The following is a 16,379-nucleotide window of genomic DNA, read 5'->3' as shown; positions in this document are numbered from 1 at the left end:
CAAAATACAAGAGGGTGTGCTTGGGAGAACAACATTTTAGTTACCAGCACATTTGGTCCCATGACCAATGGGGTAAGTTGTAACCTTTCCAGAAAGGTGCAGAGGGTGCCAGAGAGGCTCCGTGTCCAGCTAAATACAGAGAAGACAAATTAGGTGTTGAACTTAAGGAATGAGAGTAGTTCTTCCTCACTTCATTTTAGTCACTTAATCTTAAGAGATTAGAAGATCAGGTTGGGAGGGGAAAGATGTAGGGAAGAGCAATGAAATTTTTTAAGTATGGTTTCAGTTCAGTTCAGTAACTCAGTCTTGTGCCACTCTTTGTGACCCCATGAATCACAGCACGCCAGGCCTCCCTGTCCATCACCAACTCCCAGAGTTCACTCAGACTCACGTCCATCGAGTCAGTGATGCCATCCAGCCCTCTCATCCTCTGTTGTCCCCGTCTCCTCCCGCCCCCAATCCCTCCCAGCATCAGAGTCTTTTCCAATGAGTTCTTAGAATCAACTCTAAGTATGGTTTAGATCAAATAAATGCTGGACTCTATTAGAGTGATTCTGTGAAGTTTGTAATTCTGACTTGCTGATGAAAAGTAGATTGTCTTGAGTTTTAAAACATGACCAGCACAATAGGTATATAGTGTTAAGGAAAATCAGTGTCTGCTGGGATAGAAATTTTCACAGCTTTAAGATCTTGGCCTTCTGGGTTGGCTAAGTCTTCTGAAATGAAGTGACTCAGCCCCCAACTGCTGCCCTGAACATGATGTTTCCTAGATACTACGAAATTGTTTATTATGTCTGGCTTTAAGTTGTTCTTTCTCTTTTTTCCTTACAGAGCTTGTTTTGAATGTGATAAAAATGTCAGGAGAAAAAATATAGCTACCAATAATTGAGTCCTTATTATATGCCAGATACTGTGCTGAGGATTTAACTTGATTTAAATTCCGTAGCAGCCCCAAGGAAGGAAATATTATTCCCCATTTTACAGATGAAAAAAATTGAGCTTAGGTTTATTAACATGCCTACCTCATCACAATTAATAACTGAAGGAGCTGGAAGTTAAACCCTTGATTTTTGCCACCTTTCCTCTTTTCCTCAACAGTTGCTAATGCAATGGTTGTTTGGTAATGTCTTGGTAATCTTGTCTTGGTAATCAATGTCTTGGTAATCAGGTAGTCCTTATTAGTACCTGAGACAGTCTACTTTTGGGAAGGTGAGTAAGTAGGAGTTTCAAAAATTGTGCCAAGAGACAGTGGCCTGCTTCTTCTACTCTTGATCTCATCCTGATGGTATCTCCAGGTCAGCCTGCTGCTGATTTTCATTTCCAAGGATCTGCTTGCTTTGGATCTTATCTGAAGTCTGTCGCATCAGCATTGTTGTTAGAGGAAGAAGCATTGAGAGCCTTTATCTGTTAGATCAAGTAATGAATGGAGTGGGTTTTACCTCCTTGAATTGGGTTGTAGAAAACCTTATAAACATTTGGCTGTTAAAAAAGGCAAAGCTTCTCTTTCTCTATTCCCAACTGACATTAGAAAGATGACCTCAGGAACTTGATTAATAAAGTCTGAGGAGATGGGAGTTAGCCTTTTAGTTGGATTTCCAAGTTTCTCAGTAATGTCTTTTCTTGGTTGCTGTAAAAGCTGTTAATCTAAGAACTATTGTTCTAGCTTTTCTTGGGTTAGAGTTTGTTCCTGAGCTGTAGAGGGTCTTTCCTCACATACCATGTGGGGGATGTTTTCAAGGTGAGCAGGTCATTGGTTCTCATCCCACCGGTAGGAGATGGCCCAGTTGCTTAATGAGTTTAAATATATGTCCATTTCCATATGCTACCCAGCTGAGATTGAATCTGGAAAAACTCAAGAAATCTTCCAGTGCTTTAAATGATGGGACAATCATTAAATCCCAGTGTCCTGACCAGATTGTAGTTTGGGTAATTACATCTTTCTTTTCAGTTCCCCTGCAGTGTTATTTGGGTATTGGATCCATAAATGGCCTCTCTGGCTGTTAAGCAGCTGCCACTTTCCACCCCCAAGGTGGCTTTGTTTTACGGGTGGGTGAATCAGTCCTTGGATATTGTCTGTGGAATGGTTAGGGAGCCTTTGGAATGAGAGTATAAGTTAGCAACTTATAAATTTGTGCCTTATGTCAGGGGAGCTTTTATGCCCCCCAAATGACAGCTGTCCCTATGGACTCAGTAAATTATTGTCAGGATAGGACAAAGTGAGTGTTGTGGAGTGTTCACTTACTTCTAGAAAGAAGAGGGAAAAATGAGAGAAGAGGCAGACATAGGCCTGAGCTGATTGAGCCTAGAGGAAAATGCAGGTAGAGTAGAATTGTGTGTGTGTGTGTGTGCATGTAAACATACACATGCTTGGGGTATGTGTGTGTGTGTCTGTCTGTCTCTCTCTGTGTGCTTGGCAAATGGCCATGCACACTGACAGATTTACTGGAAATGGAGGAAGTGAGCTGGCAAGATAGTTGGGCATAGGTATTAGGAACATCACTCTAGAGAGAGCATCTTGTTAAAACTTTGTTAAATAACTAATGGATTCTTAACTAGGTCACACTCACCTGAAGTCTCTCCTTTTGTTTACAGTCTGTGAATCCTTATATTGTGAAGCTGTCTATTGTGGATGATGAAGCCACTCTAAATGTGAGTATCTGGATTCTTGTGTTTTAATTACTTGCCTTTGTTGGCCTTACTTTAAGTGGATATTTAGAACCGAGAGTAGAAAACTATTGTGTTAATTTAATCTGGCTATAAAGAGGGAATAGGTATTTCTTTTTAGAACATTGTGCTGCTATCTGCGGTTTTCTATTTTCTCATCATAGAAGGAAGGTTTGAGGGGATATTTGCTTGCTAATTATGATGAAATGGTCAGTTATACTTCATGTTCTAGTATGCTGAGTTTGATTATCCTACAGAGTCAAGTGACATTTCTAAGAGTAAGATTTAGATGGTATGTCAAATCACTTTAAATATCTTACAGTTATACCTCAATAAAACTAAAAATTAAAAAAAAAAGGCTTAGATGACTAAATGTTGGGAGATTTCTTGTAGAACTAGTCAGATTATATTTACAGCCTGACTTGGTGAAGCTGAACTGTGGAGGATGATATAATATGTGGTACATATATCCTTGAAGGTTTGGAAAATAAAACTTGATCTCTCAATATAGGGAGGAAGAAGATGACCAGGTATCTGGTTTTATTCTCTTTCCGTCTGCCCTCTTCGTTCTTCTAATTTCTCTTATGAAGAAAGAAAAAGCACACATGATTCATTCTTGTGGCTTTAATTGATCTTTGTGATATGCTTAGCAGGTTCTAGGGGGAAGGTTGATAAGTTACTTTAATATTTATTGGATGCTTCTTTCTGTTACACTACTGTTTTCCTGTGGTCTGAAAGAGAGTGGCTTGTTTGTATGTACCTTCATTTAAGGTGGGACTCATTGTTACTTTTATTGTGGGTTGTTTTTAGAGACATCTGAGAGTTTTTTGTTTAAAGATTCTAACTTAGTCTTCTCTTTTGAGGTGAAAAAGACCCCAGTGAAATTGTCAGTGGTCTGGGCTGGTCTGTTTCATCTCTTGCTCTTTTAATTATATCTAGAAACATTAAATAATGTAATTAGATCAGAAAAGTCTTCCAGAGAAGTTCCTTTTCATCCTTTGACAGGTCTCTCAGAGTTTCTGTCCTTGTTGCCTACTTTCAGGTAGAACTTGCTGGGTTTGGACTGTCATTAGTGTTTTATGTGGTCTAGTCATAGCATTATCATCAGGCCCTTATTTCACCTATGCTGTCTTTTTTCTCTCTAGGGAATGGGGCTTGTGATTGCTCAAGCTTTATCTGAGTACAACAGGTAAGTCCATCTGCATTCAGAAACTGAATTTGAACTGGTTGAGTCAGGAACAGGTTTGTTAAGAGTTCTTGGGTGAACATCCCTTACCTATCCTAGAAGAGAATCAGAGGTATATCTGCTGGCAGATGCATTTGCTCTAGCTTGACTTGATGGCTTTAGCAGGGGTGGGTTCTAACACTAGGAGAAAAGTAGCCACCACATTAGTGTTCATCTTTAGTTTAAGCAGCTCTTAACATTAAACGTTCTTTTGCAACCTTTGACATTTTGTTGCAGAGCATTTTAACAAATTTTCCAGCCACAGGCAGGCTATTCCATTTAGCTCAATGTATCATTTAAATACCGTTTCTATGTAAAAAAAAGGTTGTGAAGTGCTGCTTTTTTTGTATGCTTATAAAAAGGAAGAAAAGAGATAGCGCTGAATTCTCGTTTGACAGATATTTCTTTTTTATCAGTAATCAACTGCAGTTTCCTAGAGTCCTGTCTATTCTGGGGGCTCTTTTCTTCGATGCTTGCTTTCCCCCCACCCTTGCTGCGGATGGGGAGGATTTGGTATTCATTGAATGGAAATCAGAATTGTATCTAATCCTGGCAAGGGCCAGGCAGGATCTTTCTTACTCCTTTCCAGACTTTCCTCACATACAATTGAGTGTTGGAATTTCAAATCTGTCCCCATCTCCACAAATAGTTGAGCTCACAGATTCCCCTCCTTTTCCTTCAAAAACAAACAAGATTTTCACTGTTACACAAGCCTTAATTTTACTGTCACACTTTTCAAGTAATAGTCTGTTTGGGAAATAACTGGATCAACCATATGTTAGAGCATTTCACACTTTTGCAGCTTGCTTTCTAAGTCTCTCCTGAAGTAGCTGGGCATTTTGGTGTACGCTACCTCAAGAGCAGATGGGTGCCTCTTAGCTTGCAAGGCAAACTGCAGAGGCTCGGTTGTTAGAACGTTTTTGTTTTCTGGAGTCAGTGAATTCTGCCAGTGAGCTGCCCTGATTACCTAGTATGCTAAGGACAAAAACATATGTGATAAATAACACTAAAGTTGAATTTAGTTATTTTTGTTCAGGCAGTATAAAGACAAGGAAGAAGAACACCAGAGCGGTTTTTTCTCTGCTTTAACAAATATGGTAAGTCCTACTTGTCTTTTTTTTTTCCCCACTCCCCTGCTCAAAAATATATGAGATCTATAGGGGTAGACAAGTCTGGACTCAGAAGTTTAGATATTTGAGATAATGGCATCATGAGGGGAGAGAGGCTGCTCATAGCAGATTTTTTGGAGAGCTGTATCTCTTCTAGTGATTTCCAAACCTAAGTTAGGCAGGGCAAAGAAGAGCTCTGATTTCTCTGGGGCTGGTTTTTTTTTTTTTCCTCAAATTAATTCAATTTTTTTAAGGCTACAAAAAAAAAAAAGAAAGGTTCATATTAAGCCAGACTTCTGCTTCCTGAAGAATTGTCTCTGAAAAAAAAGAACTAGAAAAAAAAAAAAAAGAGACAGTTGGCTCTGTTTGAGGACAGGTATGGAACCGAGCATAGAGGCTTTAGATCTGAGTCCAACCATAAGCGATCCTTGGCTGTTTGCTGTGACCCCATCATCATTTGTCCTGGAATTGAGGGATTGGTGCAGTGATCCAAGCCACTCATCTAAAGGTTTAGGATCTGGGCTGAGGGGTCCATGGTTTGGGAAAATTACTGATTCAGTTTGCAAGACTCTTGAGCAAGGTATCTCAACCTTAGCATGGTAGGCGTTTTAGGCCAGATAATCTGGGACTAATTTTTAAGAGGTAAATCTAAGGTCTCAGAATTTAGACAGATTCAGAAAGTCTGGTTCTTGGGTATTAGTATTCAAGTAATCAGCCCTAGGGCAAAACAGATTTTGAGTTCATTGTAAGGAACAACAGGCCCTGCCCCATTCCCACCCCTCAAAAGGCAACTTTTCCCCTCTGCCTTTTTCATTCTCAGAACCTACTTTCAAGGAAAGGACACGATAAGCTCTTTAATTCTGAAGCACAAATGGGTAGTCCCTCAGATGTTGAAACAGTGTGAGGGCTGTATCAGTATTTGATTAGATGCATTAGATATAATCCTATTGCTTCCAGGGACCTTTGCCTTTTAGCCAAGAAGAAAAAGTTTTGTACCAAATAAATGGAGCTCCGGCTGCATGGATTTGGGCATCAATAAATAGGTGGAAAAGGCAGTGTTAGAAGGATGGGCATCTATCTCTGCCTCTGATATCCCATATATCAGGGCAACCTATTCCATTTGTTCATTCAACTGCCCTGACTAGGACACAAACAAAAGATTTCATGATGTGAAAGATATATGCTGCTGCTAAGTCGTTTCAGTCGTGTCCAACTCTGTGCGACCCCATAGACGGCAGCCCACCAGGCTCTGCTGTCCCTGGGATTCTCCAGGCAAGAACACTGCAGTGGGTTGCCATTGCTTTCTCCATTGTGTGAAAGTGAAAAGTGAAAGTGAAGTCATTCAGTCTTGTCCGACTCGTAGCTACCCCATGGACAGCAGCCTACCAGGCTCCTCCATCCATGGGATTTTCTAGGCAAGAGTACTGGAGTGGTTTGCCATTGCCTTCTCTGGAAAGATGTATAGTAGGTTTCTTTTAGACCAGGCATCCCCAGCTTCTGGGATCTAATGCCTAATGATCTGAGGTGGAGCTGATACAATAATAATAGAAATGTGCACAATAAATGTAATGCACTTGAATCATCCTGAAATCATCCCCCCATCCCCTGGTCTACAGAAAAATTGTCTCCCACGAAACTAGTCCCTGATGCTAAAAAGGTTGCTGACCACTGATTTAATAGTTCTGGTCTGAAACCCAAATATTCCCCCAAGACAACTCTGTGCTGGATAAACAGCCTGCTTTCTGTAATGCTCTTTGTGAGTTAGTTTGTTTCAGATAAGCAGCTTCCAGGACAGAGGCAAAGTGATGAGGATGTTTAAGTTATCATTTACTTGCTGTCAGTGGTTACTGCACTAACACATAGACCTGGACAAAAGTACTGGGATTTTTTTTTTAAGTCCCTTTAAGCAAAGAAAGTTTAGGAGAGTTTCATTACTTATGATTCTTTTAAGATCTTCAAAGTGAGCTGGTTTTGTTGTGTGTGACTGGTGGGCCAGGATTCCCTCATGCTGCAGCTTGTTTTTTTCACTGATTAAGCTTTGTAGGGCCCAGAGCTCCTCTCACATTTCCCTGCTATAACTCTGCAATTCCCCTTTTCTTCCACAGGTGGGCAGCATGTTCATAGCAGATGCCCATGAGAAAATCTCAGTACAGTAAGTGCCTGATGAACTTGTGCGGTGACTTGAACTTCAAGTGTGGACTCTCTTACTGGATATGAAAGTGTGAAACTTTATCTCTGCAGATTCAAACTTTTTTGATGATTGTCAAATGTTTCTTGAGTTTTAAATAATAATGGGACTTGGCATGTATTGAGCTCTAAGAAGTTGTAAAACTGTTCCCAGCTATCTCTGAAAGGAAATAAAGAGGACTTGGTGTCTGAGGCAGTTAAGGACTTAACTGGATTGGGGTGAAAAAGTGAAAAGGGGAAATAGTGAAGTAGGTAAGAACAGATCTAAGGAATTAAAGTGCTGACTGTATTTCCTTTATATAAGCCCAAAAAGGAAATAATGAAGCATTAGAAACTCAAAGGGATTTATAATGAGGAGTTGGGGTGAAATCTTATCTTGATGATTATACTCTTTTACCTTCTTCATTATATAAGAGACTCTCCAATTTGCTCTCTTTTTCTTTAGAACCAACGAGGCCATCCTTCTGGCACTTTATGAAGCTGTTCATTTAAATCGCAACTTTATCACAGTATTAGCCCAGGTTGGTTATATTAAAAACTTCAGTTCTTTTTCTCCCTGACTTTCATACAGATTCACTCCATTGAAAAGCCTATCTGGGTGTGCTCATGTAAACCCTACTTTGCATTGGTGAGCCGTAGTTAGTAACTAAATAGTTGCATCAGTTGCCTTTGCTTCATGCTCTCCTCAAATATCTATGTCTCCATCTGGTGCTAAAATGGAACTGGTAACATGCCAAGTTAATGGTCTTGACCAGTTGACTGATTCTGCTAACCCAAATGAGTTGAGATTATTTCATTTTGCTCGCTGGAAATCCCTTAGTAATATCTGCCCATATGGATTTTTTTAACAGGCTTTCTGCTTCCTAAACCTCTCTGGAATTACGACCAGAGAAAAAATAGGCCACGTCACTTATGTTATTATCTCATCCATTTCCAGAGAAGAAAAGTACAAAATATCCTGTGCAGCATAAGGTTCGCTGTTAACCAAAAAAAGAAAAAAAAAAAAAGGTCAACAAATATTGAAAGCAGGAAGTCATAGAATCCTGAGTACTGGGTCACTTGCCTAAGGGATGTCCTAAGTTGTTGGTACAGAAGGAACTAAAATAGGCTGAGAACTCAAGTGCTGCCCATGAAAGCTGTCTTTAAAAATTGATGAAGTGTTTTTAAAGTCAGACTGTTTAAATTATGTATGAAGTTTTTTTTAAGGGAAAGTGTGCTTATGCTTTTTTCTCAAAGGGTCGTTATGTATGGGAGCCACTGAGTTTCAGCAACAAAAAAAAATAAGGTCAAAAAGCTGTGCTGGTTTTGGGGTCTGGTTTGCTGGTTTAGCAATTCTCATTTTTCACTATTGATCACATGAGGCTTTATCCATGATTCTCATGATGTTCCTTGTTAGCTCTCCAAATTCTGTAATTGATTTTAAAGGAAAAAGTGAGGAGGGTAAAATCTGATAAAACTATTGGGGAAGAGAAGGGAGTAGCCACCACTAAGCCTGATTCTCAAGAGCTGATATGGCAAGGATGGCTAAGGAAGGTAAGGGAAAGAGGAGTCATCTCTTTTGGTTCCTAGTAGATGTCTCCGCCCATGTCTCTGCCTCCCCACCCCACACACTCTTGTTTTTGGTGGAACAAGGAGGGCTGCCCTCTGCATAGCCCTTCTTATAGTGTCTGTTATCCCATTGGCTCACCTGCACTTACTAGTTGACTTATGTGGTCATCAGAATAGTCTGTAGATATGTTTTGGGTTGATCAGATAATAGTCCCTTCTCAGATTCAGATAGGACTACAAGTGCCCTTTTTTGTGTGTGGAATATTTCTGTGTATTTGTTTACCCCAGTTTTTTATTCATATGGTTCTGTAGGTAAACTTACATAATGGGAACTTAGTTACTTAAAGAAAACTAGCCTGCAGAGCTTATTAGAGTTTAGCAAGCATCAACAGTAATCAGGTACTAAATAGGAACTAAATGTAGAAGCAGTCTCTCCTCAGTGAGCTTTCTGTTTATGAGGCCAGGAATACCAGAAACGTTAAGCAGAGGATACCCACAGTCTTCTCTTTTCTTATCCTTATCTGTGTTCTCTTTCAGAGTCATCCAGAAATGGGCTTGGTGACAACCCCTGTCAGTCCTGCTCCAACAACCCCAGCCACACCACTTGGGACCACGCCACCCTCCTCTGATGGTAAGTCCATCACCTCCTTTGTTTTCTTGATTAATACAATCTTGAATCTTTAGGGGTGAGTGTAGTTGTTGTTGTTTTTCTTTCCCTGACAAAAAGCATAATTGTTAGTTCTTTTGCTTAAGAAATTATCTTTAGGATTTGTGAAACTCTAAATAAAAGATAGTCAAATGCTTTCCTCCGTGTAAGAAGCTGCGAAACTCCAGCTTGTCCTCCATAGGGAATGGTTGTAGAATCATGGAAATGGTAGATTTTAAAAGGTTTCGCAGAGATCAGTGATGCCTGTCTTGCCAAACTGAGGGTACTTGTGAAGCTCAGATGAGATATTTTATGAATATCTCACTGACATAAATGTAAAATGGTAAAATCATCTCATGTTATCATTTGACAAATGAGGGAATTGAGGCCAGGGGAGTATGAGGTTTGCCTAAGATTAGTAAGAGTTGACACTAAGAACCTTGCATGGATCAGGGTTGGGACCATGCCTGTTTTGTGCACCATTAAATGTCCAGCATAGTGCCTGACATGGTTACTGCTTAGTAAATATTTGTTGACTAAATGAATGAGAAAGTGAACTTGGAATTTGTTCACTGTTATGTGTCTGCCAGGCACACCCAGTTAGAAAATGACAAGTGTGTAATAATTGGGAATTTGCTGGGTATTTAAGATTTCTCTCCTTTAAAAGATAACAACAACAACAACATTCTACTGTATAGATCTTATCACTGGAAGTTATGAAAAGGGTAATAGAAAAGAAATTAAGAATTTTGCCCAATAAACTTTGTATCAACCTGAATTGGTTCTAATGTCAGCTCAGTGTGCTTGAGGGAATAACTTAACCTAAAAACAGTCTTCATTAATACTTGATGTTTTGCCTCAAATGTTGAACTCATTTTGGGTAAAAAAATTGTGCCCCTCTACTGTCTATATTTGATATGACCATCTTTGCTCTGCTGTTTCTCCTTTAAACTTTGATATAACACCTGTGGTATTAGCATTTCAAGGTAATACAAGCAGTATTAGTACAAAAGTATTACTGGGAAGTGCCACTGATTTTCAAGTCTGTGGTAGCAAATTGGATCTGTTTTCAATTGATAGTCAAATTCCAAAATACAGATTTCCCCTGTTCTCTGAAAGCAGAGCTTTCCTACACGACCTTCTGTGAGCTGAAATTGCATAAAGCAAAGAAGCAAATATCTTAGGTTGCATCTTGCTAATGGATGCAGAGTAAATTTAGATAAAGCACAGATGCTCACAGACGCAGTTCAGAACTGGGTGGCTTGATTCTTACATGCTGCGTGTAGTTTGTGGGAAGGAATTGAGTGGTATCACTCTCACTGCTGGGGATGCCGATGCTTCTGTTACAACTTTTGCTGCAAAACAAACGCTGAACGCGGTTTTCATTTTTTGCCTTTGTCTTTCGTCTCACCCCATCACTCTTGTTTCTTGTTACTTTCATTTCTAATTGTTGATAGGTGGTAGGATTTTTTTTTTTTTTCTACTTTTATTTGCCTGAATTTGAGAAAATAAAGTTGAATGTGTATACTTAAAAAATTTTTTTTTAGCTTTATTGAGGTGAGTTGATATGCATATACATTGTGAGAAAATTCCCCCTATCTATTAACACATCCGTTACCTCATGTGTTTTTCTTTTTCTTTTTTGTAGGGGATGAGAACTTTTAAGTTCCACTCTCTTAGCAAATTTAGCTATACAACATAGTATTATCAACATGGTTACCATTTTAATATTTTACATTAGATCTTCAGATTTTGCCAATCTGAAAGTTTGTGTCCTTTTACCAACCTCTCCCTATTTCCTCCATCCCCTAACCCCTGACAACCACTTTTCTACTCTCTTTTTCTATGAGCTTGACTTGTTTTTTTAAGATTCCACATGTAAGTGATGCCATATAGTGTTTGTAGTATCTTGGCTACGGTGAATAATGCTGTAATGAACATGGGAGTGAAAATATCTCTTTGATATCCTATTTTCACTTCTTTGTATATATACCTACAAGTAGGATTGCTGGATCATATGGTAGTTCTGTTTTTAATTTTTTGAGGAACCTTTATACAGTTTTCCTTAGTGGTTACACTGATTTACAGTCCCATTAGCAGTACATAAGAGTTCCCTTTTCTTCACATCCTTACTAATTCTTGTTATCACTTGTCTTTTTTATTGGCCACATGGCTTGTGAGATCTTAGTTCCAAATCAGGGATTGCACCTGGGCCCTCTGCTATGAAAGCCCAGAGTCCTAACCACTGGACCTTCAGGGAATTCCCTCACTTGTCTTTTTTAAAAAATTTAATTAATTAAAAACTGGTGGTATAGTTGATTTACAATATGTTTCAGGTATACAGCATAGTGGTTCACAAATTTTAAAGATTATACCCCATTTATATTGGAGAAGAAAATGGCAACCCACTCCAGTAATCTTGCCTAGAGAATCCCACGGGCAGAGGAGCCTGGATAGGCAACAGTCCATGGGGTCACAAAGAGTCAGACACTATTGAGTAACTAAACAACAAATAGTTACTATAAAATATATAAAATATAGGCTATATTCTCTGTGATATGTGATATATCTTTGTAGTTTATTTAGTGTATATAATGGTATGTACCTGTTAATTCACTATACCTATTCTGCCCCTCTCCATTTTGCCTTTTTTTCTTTTTTTTTAAAACATTTATTTATTTTGGCTGCACCAGGTCTTTGTTGCAGCATTTGAACTCTTATTTGGTGCATATGGGATCTAGTTCCCTGACCAGTAATTGAACCTGGGCCCTCTGCATTGAGAGCACAGTCTTACCCCCTGGACCACCAGGGAACTCCCTCCTTTTTTCTGAAAAGTGAAAACCGTCTTTAGACTTTGCATTAGTGAAAACAAGTACTGAGGTAGTTTTTTTTTGAGGAGGCAAAGTGGCTTTTGTAAAATGAGCTGAAAAGCAGGGCACACCTGTATCTTAATGAGAAGGAACATGTAGTAGGATTGCCTGCTTGTTCTCTGCTTATTCTGGTCACCAAATAATATTCCAGCAGAAAATCTGTTTTTTTTCTTTAACGATGAATCCTTCGTGGTTACCATGGATATCAAAAGGCGTGTGTGTGTGTGCGCGTGCATGTGCACACGTTTGGGTTCGCATAGGTATATCTACACACACACATATATATCTTTGTCTATATCTGTATATATGATTTCATGTGATGTTGGGGTTTGGCTGCTTCAGAGAACCGCCTTTCAAACTGTTCATTGTGAACACTTCCACCCACACACTTGATTATGCAACTTGATTTGTGCTTACTTAGTTACAACCAGTGAGGTTTTACTTTTTCTAGTGGGAAGATTGGAGTCAGCCCACTTTCAAATGACTATCTCCCTTGACAAAGGCTGCTGGGAAGAATTACGAAGCCAGCGATCAAGGAATACCTCTTAGGAAGCAGATTTTAATTTGTGAGGGATTTTATTCTATTGATATTGCTTCTATTTTGTCTTTTTTTCTTCTCTCCTAACTTATTTCCTTTTTGTAGGGGTCCTAAGTCTTATATCTCTATCCTCAAGTTTTGGTTTTTTAATTGGTTTTTAATATAACTGGTGCTCAGTGGCCTAGTTATATTTAAGGGTATGTCACTGTTGCCATTATTTTTAAAAAGTCAGCAGTTTAGCTATAACGTTTGTTCTCAGTTCAGGCTTGACGTTTGATAACTCAGCCTTGGCATGGGAGGATTTTCTTGTAAACTAAAAATACATATACTTCTATATTTCTAAGTATTATGTAAGACAGTTTTCTAGTTATCTCTGTGTTTGAGTTGGGGGCAAAAAGCCCCACTTAACCAGATCAATGCCTCTTTGTATTGGACAAAGGAAGGATTATAGGCTCTGAGCTTCAGAATAGGCTGTAGTTTGAAATGACAGTGTCAAGTCATTAATCCATAACATGAATTTTAAGATATATTAGTATTTCAACATCAAAATATATTTGTCTTCTGTTAGTTCTCGGGGGCTGAACTGTGGGAAAACAGCCAAGGGTTGGGCATGCTAATTTCTTCTCATAAGGCTTTTTGCTGTGCTTGCTATGTATCATGGATCCATAATATGCAAATGTTTCGCATTGTTAATAAATGTTCTCAGCATACATAGTAATAACTTCAAAGGGATTCATTATGGTTAAGAATACATATTATGAATAGTATCCCAGACTCAGCTGAGTTTTCATAGGTGAAAATATAACAGAAAACTATAGATCCTCTAGTTTTTCTAGGCAATCATGAGTTTCCTTTTTTTTGTATATTATGTTTTAGACAGTGTAAAAGTACTTAACAAGATGTCTAAATCTCATGTAAAATATCAGGAACTTGGGGATCTGTATTAAGGCTATCCTGTGTGGGTCAGCCCTAGTCTGGTCCCTTGTTGTTCAGCAGGGACAGTTTCTCCAGCAAGCAACTAGGTATATAAAACTCTATTCTCAGTAATGTCCACCTGTTTTCAGTCTGGTATTCCTTCAGGTTCCCTTTTGTGGGAAAGGGATTAAGAAGTAGAATTTGAATGTATTTCTGTCTTTTTTCCCTTCCATCTTGCGTATTTCCAGCCTAAAGGCTTATTCTCTGAGCAAGATTTTTCCATATTAGGAATGAATTGTCATTTATTTTAAGCAGTAGACTCATCAAAGCAAGGCACATTTATATTCAATACAGCTCTTTCACTTAGGTACAAATTAAAGTGCTTTTTAGAAGGGCCTTGAACCCTTTTGGTTTGCTTGGAACTAGAAAGTGGAATCAAAATACCCTTCTTAGAACATTGGGAGAAAAGCACTCTTCCTTTAGACAGGCATTCTTAGATAGGAGAGAAAGACTTTGGGCTTAATCTTGGGGGTAGGAAGAGCTCTAGAGGCCTAGGAAGACTAGATAACAGTGTTATGATAAGCACTCAGTCTTTCCTCTGTTTTGGAGAAAGATTCTTTTGTGATTTCCTTGCCTGCTGGCAAGTTGTCTGTATAGGTAGAAGTGTTAAATGGAATATGTTACAGGCTGAATGCATTTTATCTGTTCTATTCCAGTTATAAGTTCTGTGGAACTCCCACTGGATGCAGATGTACAGACCAGTAATCTACTGATAACCTTCTTAAAGTATAGCTCGATTGTCATGCAAGACACCAAAGGTAAGGCATTCTCTTTTGAGAGCTCAGGAAGCAGGAGGTGGTAGGTAGCTGCTTAGCTTGATCAAGGAGCAGCATTAATACTTATAAGCTTTGACGAGATGACCCATTGGGACCTCCTTGCAAAGTGATGGTCCTGATTACTGGAAAATTTCTCACTGCCAGATGGCAATTAGATGGTGTTGGAAAAACCTGGAGCTGGAGCGGGAGTGCTCCAAAATAGAACAGAGAAAATAAATTGATCTCTACAAAAACTAGCAAGTCTTCTTAATAGATTTTGGTAAGTAGATGCAAACTCTTATGTGTAGGAAGTGAGGGGATTAGCATGTTCAGGGAATTCCCTTTTGAGGACAAGAACTGAAAACATCAGCTCATAGTGAGAATTAGGACTGTTGTGCAGAATACAGTAGGAAGAGGTGAGATTCAGAGGGACTGTGTTTTTTAACACTTAAAATATAAGTGTTAGTCCTCATCCGTGAAATGCAGAATGGGAGTGGGAGACAAATAGGTATTAGAAAAGTTTGATGTTATTCTGTCTAGTTTTCCTCTTCTTCCTCTGTTGATGATTTTTCTATGATCTTTTAACTGGTGGTAGGGTAGTGAAACGGAGAAGGCAGTGGCACCCCACTCCAGTACTCTTGCCCGGAAAATCCATGGATGGAGGAGCCTGGTAGGCTGCAGTCCATGGGGTCGCTAAGAGTTCGACACAACTGAGCGACTTCACTTTCACTTTTCACTTTCATGCATTGGAGAAGGAAATGGCAACCCACTCCAGTATTCTTGCCTGGAGAATCCCAGGGACAGGGAATCCTGGTGGGCTGCCGTCTATGGGGTTGCACAGAGCCGGACACAGCAGTAGCAGCAGGGTCGTGGAATAGTTGGGCTAGAAGAAGAAATTGGGAAGAAACCCAGCAAATTCTGTTCAGTATATATCTCAAGGTTTTTATTTTTTTAAGCCTAGTTTTTTTTTTTTTTAAACTGGATCTGTATGAGTGTTTACAATTTTATTTATTTCTAGTATATATGTCTATTGTAAAATACACATAATGTAAAATTTACCATTTTAACTATTTTTAAGTGGCACTAAGTACAATCCCATTGTTATACATGCATCAGTGTTTCCTGAGGCCATTGCTTCTCCTTTTTGGAAATCTGTAACCTCTCCCTTTTTCTGGAAATACTGCAGCAACCACAGAAAGCCAAAAACCACATAGATGTGACCCTGAAAATAGATTTCTAGCTTTGCTTGATATAACACAGTGAATTGAGGCCCTTGAAACTCACTTTTAGCTTTAATGGTTATATAATCCTCATTGTACTGGTTACTGTGCCATCCATAACATAAATAGAAGGCAAAATTGAGGGTAGATTAATTGCAGCATGAGTGGTCTCAGGCTGTTTCTGTAAATTCTGGCTGGGTTAGATTTTTGCTAAAAGGAAGCCTTGATATGGTAGGATATGGCAGCCTAAATATGGTTAAGTATGATGAAGAGTTAATTTCAAAATGATACCTGTGTGTCTTCATTGGCCCAGCTCCCTTCCTGTTGATTAAGACCCTGACCTGGCTAACAGGATCTCATTATGTTTTTAGTGGCAATAGAAGCAACTTTTTCTTGGCTCTGCTCCTCCTTCCCCTCCCTCCAGTACTATTTTGTCTTCTTTATTATATATCATTTGCTGCCTATAAAAATACTTTAAATATTTATTACTATTAGATTATAAAATTTATAATAAGCATAATAAATAGCATAGGATAACAAGTATAATAATAAAATGAACCTATCAAGTCAACTTAAGAAACTATTAATGCTGTTGAAGCTACCTGTGTGTCCCTTCCCCAGCTATTCCTCTCCATGATTCAG

The 16,379-nt window shown here is 38.9% G+C and overlaps 1 protein-coding gene across 8 annotated transcripts in view; it reads left to right on the top strand.

Annotated features, from left to right (window-relative positions):
• Window positions 1–16,379, top strand: part of ARMH3 (armadillo like helical domain containing 3) — a 177,844-nt gene that overhangs the window by 23,104 nt on the left and 138,361 nt on the right. For all 8 annotated transcript variants that reach the window (XR_011564263.1, XM_070780706.1, XM_019988465.2 and 5 more), the window contains 7 exons: window positions 2,593–2,649; window positions 3,810–3,853; window positions 4,926–4,986; window positions 7,104–7,150; window positions 7,631–7,706; window positions 9,271–9,364; window positions 14,419–14,520. Coding sequence is in view for 7 of the 8 variants with exons in the window: in XM_070780706.1 (XP_070636807.1) it covers window positions 2,593–2,649; window positions 3,810–3,853; window positions 4,926–4,986; window positions 7,104–7,150; window positions 7,631–7,706; window positions 9,271–9,364; window positions 14,419–14,520 (481 nt within the window). In the remaining variant the exon portion in view is untranslated. The remainder of the gene's footprint in view (window positions 1–2,592; window positions 2,650–3,809; window positions 3,854–4,925; window positions 4,987–7,103; window positions 7,151–7,630; window positions 7,707–9,270; window positions 9,365–14,418; window positions 14,521–16,379) is intronic.

The sequence above is a fragment of the Bos indicus genome, chromosome 26 (assembly GCF_029378745.1).
Source record: "Bos indicus isolate NIAB-ARS_2022 breed Sahiwal x Tharparkar chromosome 26, NIAB-ARS_B.indTharparkar_mat_pri_1.0, whole genome shotgun sequence".
NCBI lineage: Eukaryota > Metazoa > Chordata > Mammalia > Artiodactyla > Bovidae > Bos > Bos indicus.
Note: the sequence above shows the minus strand (reverse complement) of the source record. Positions and strands in the feature narration are given on the sequence as shown.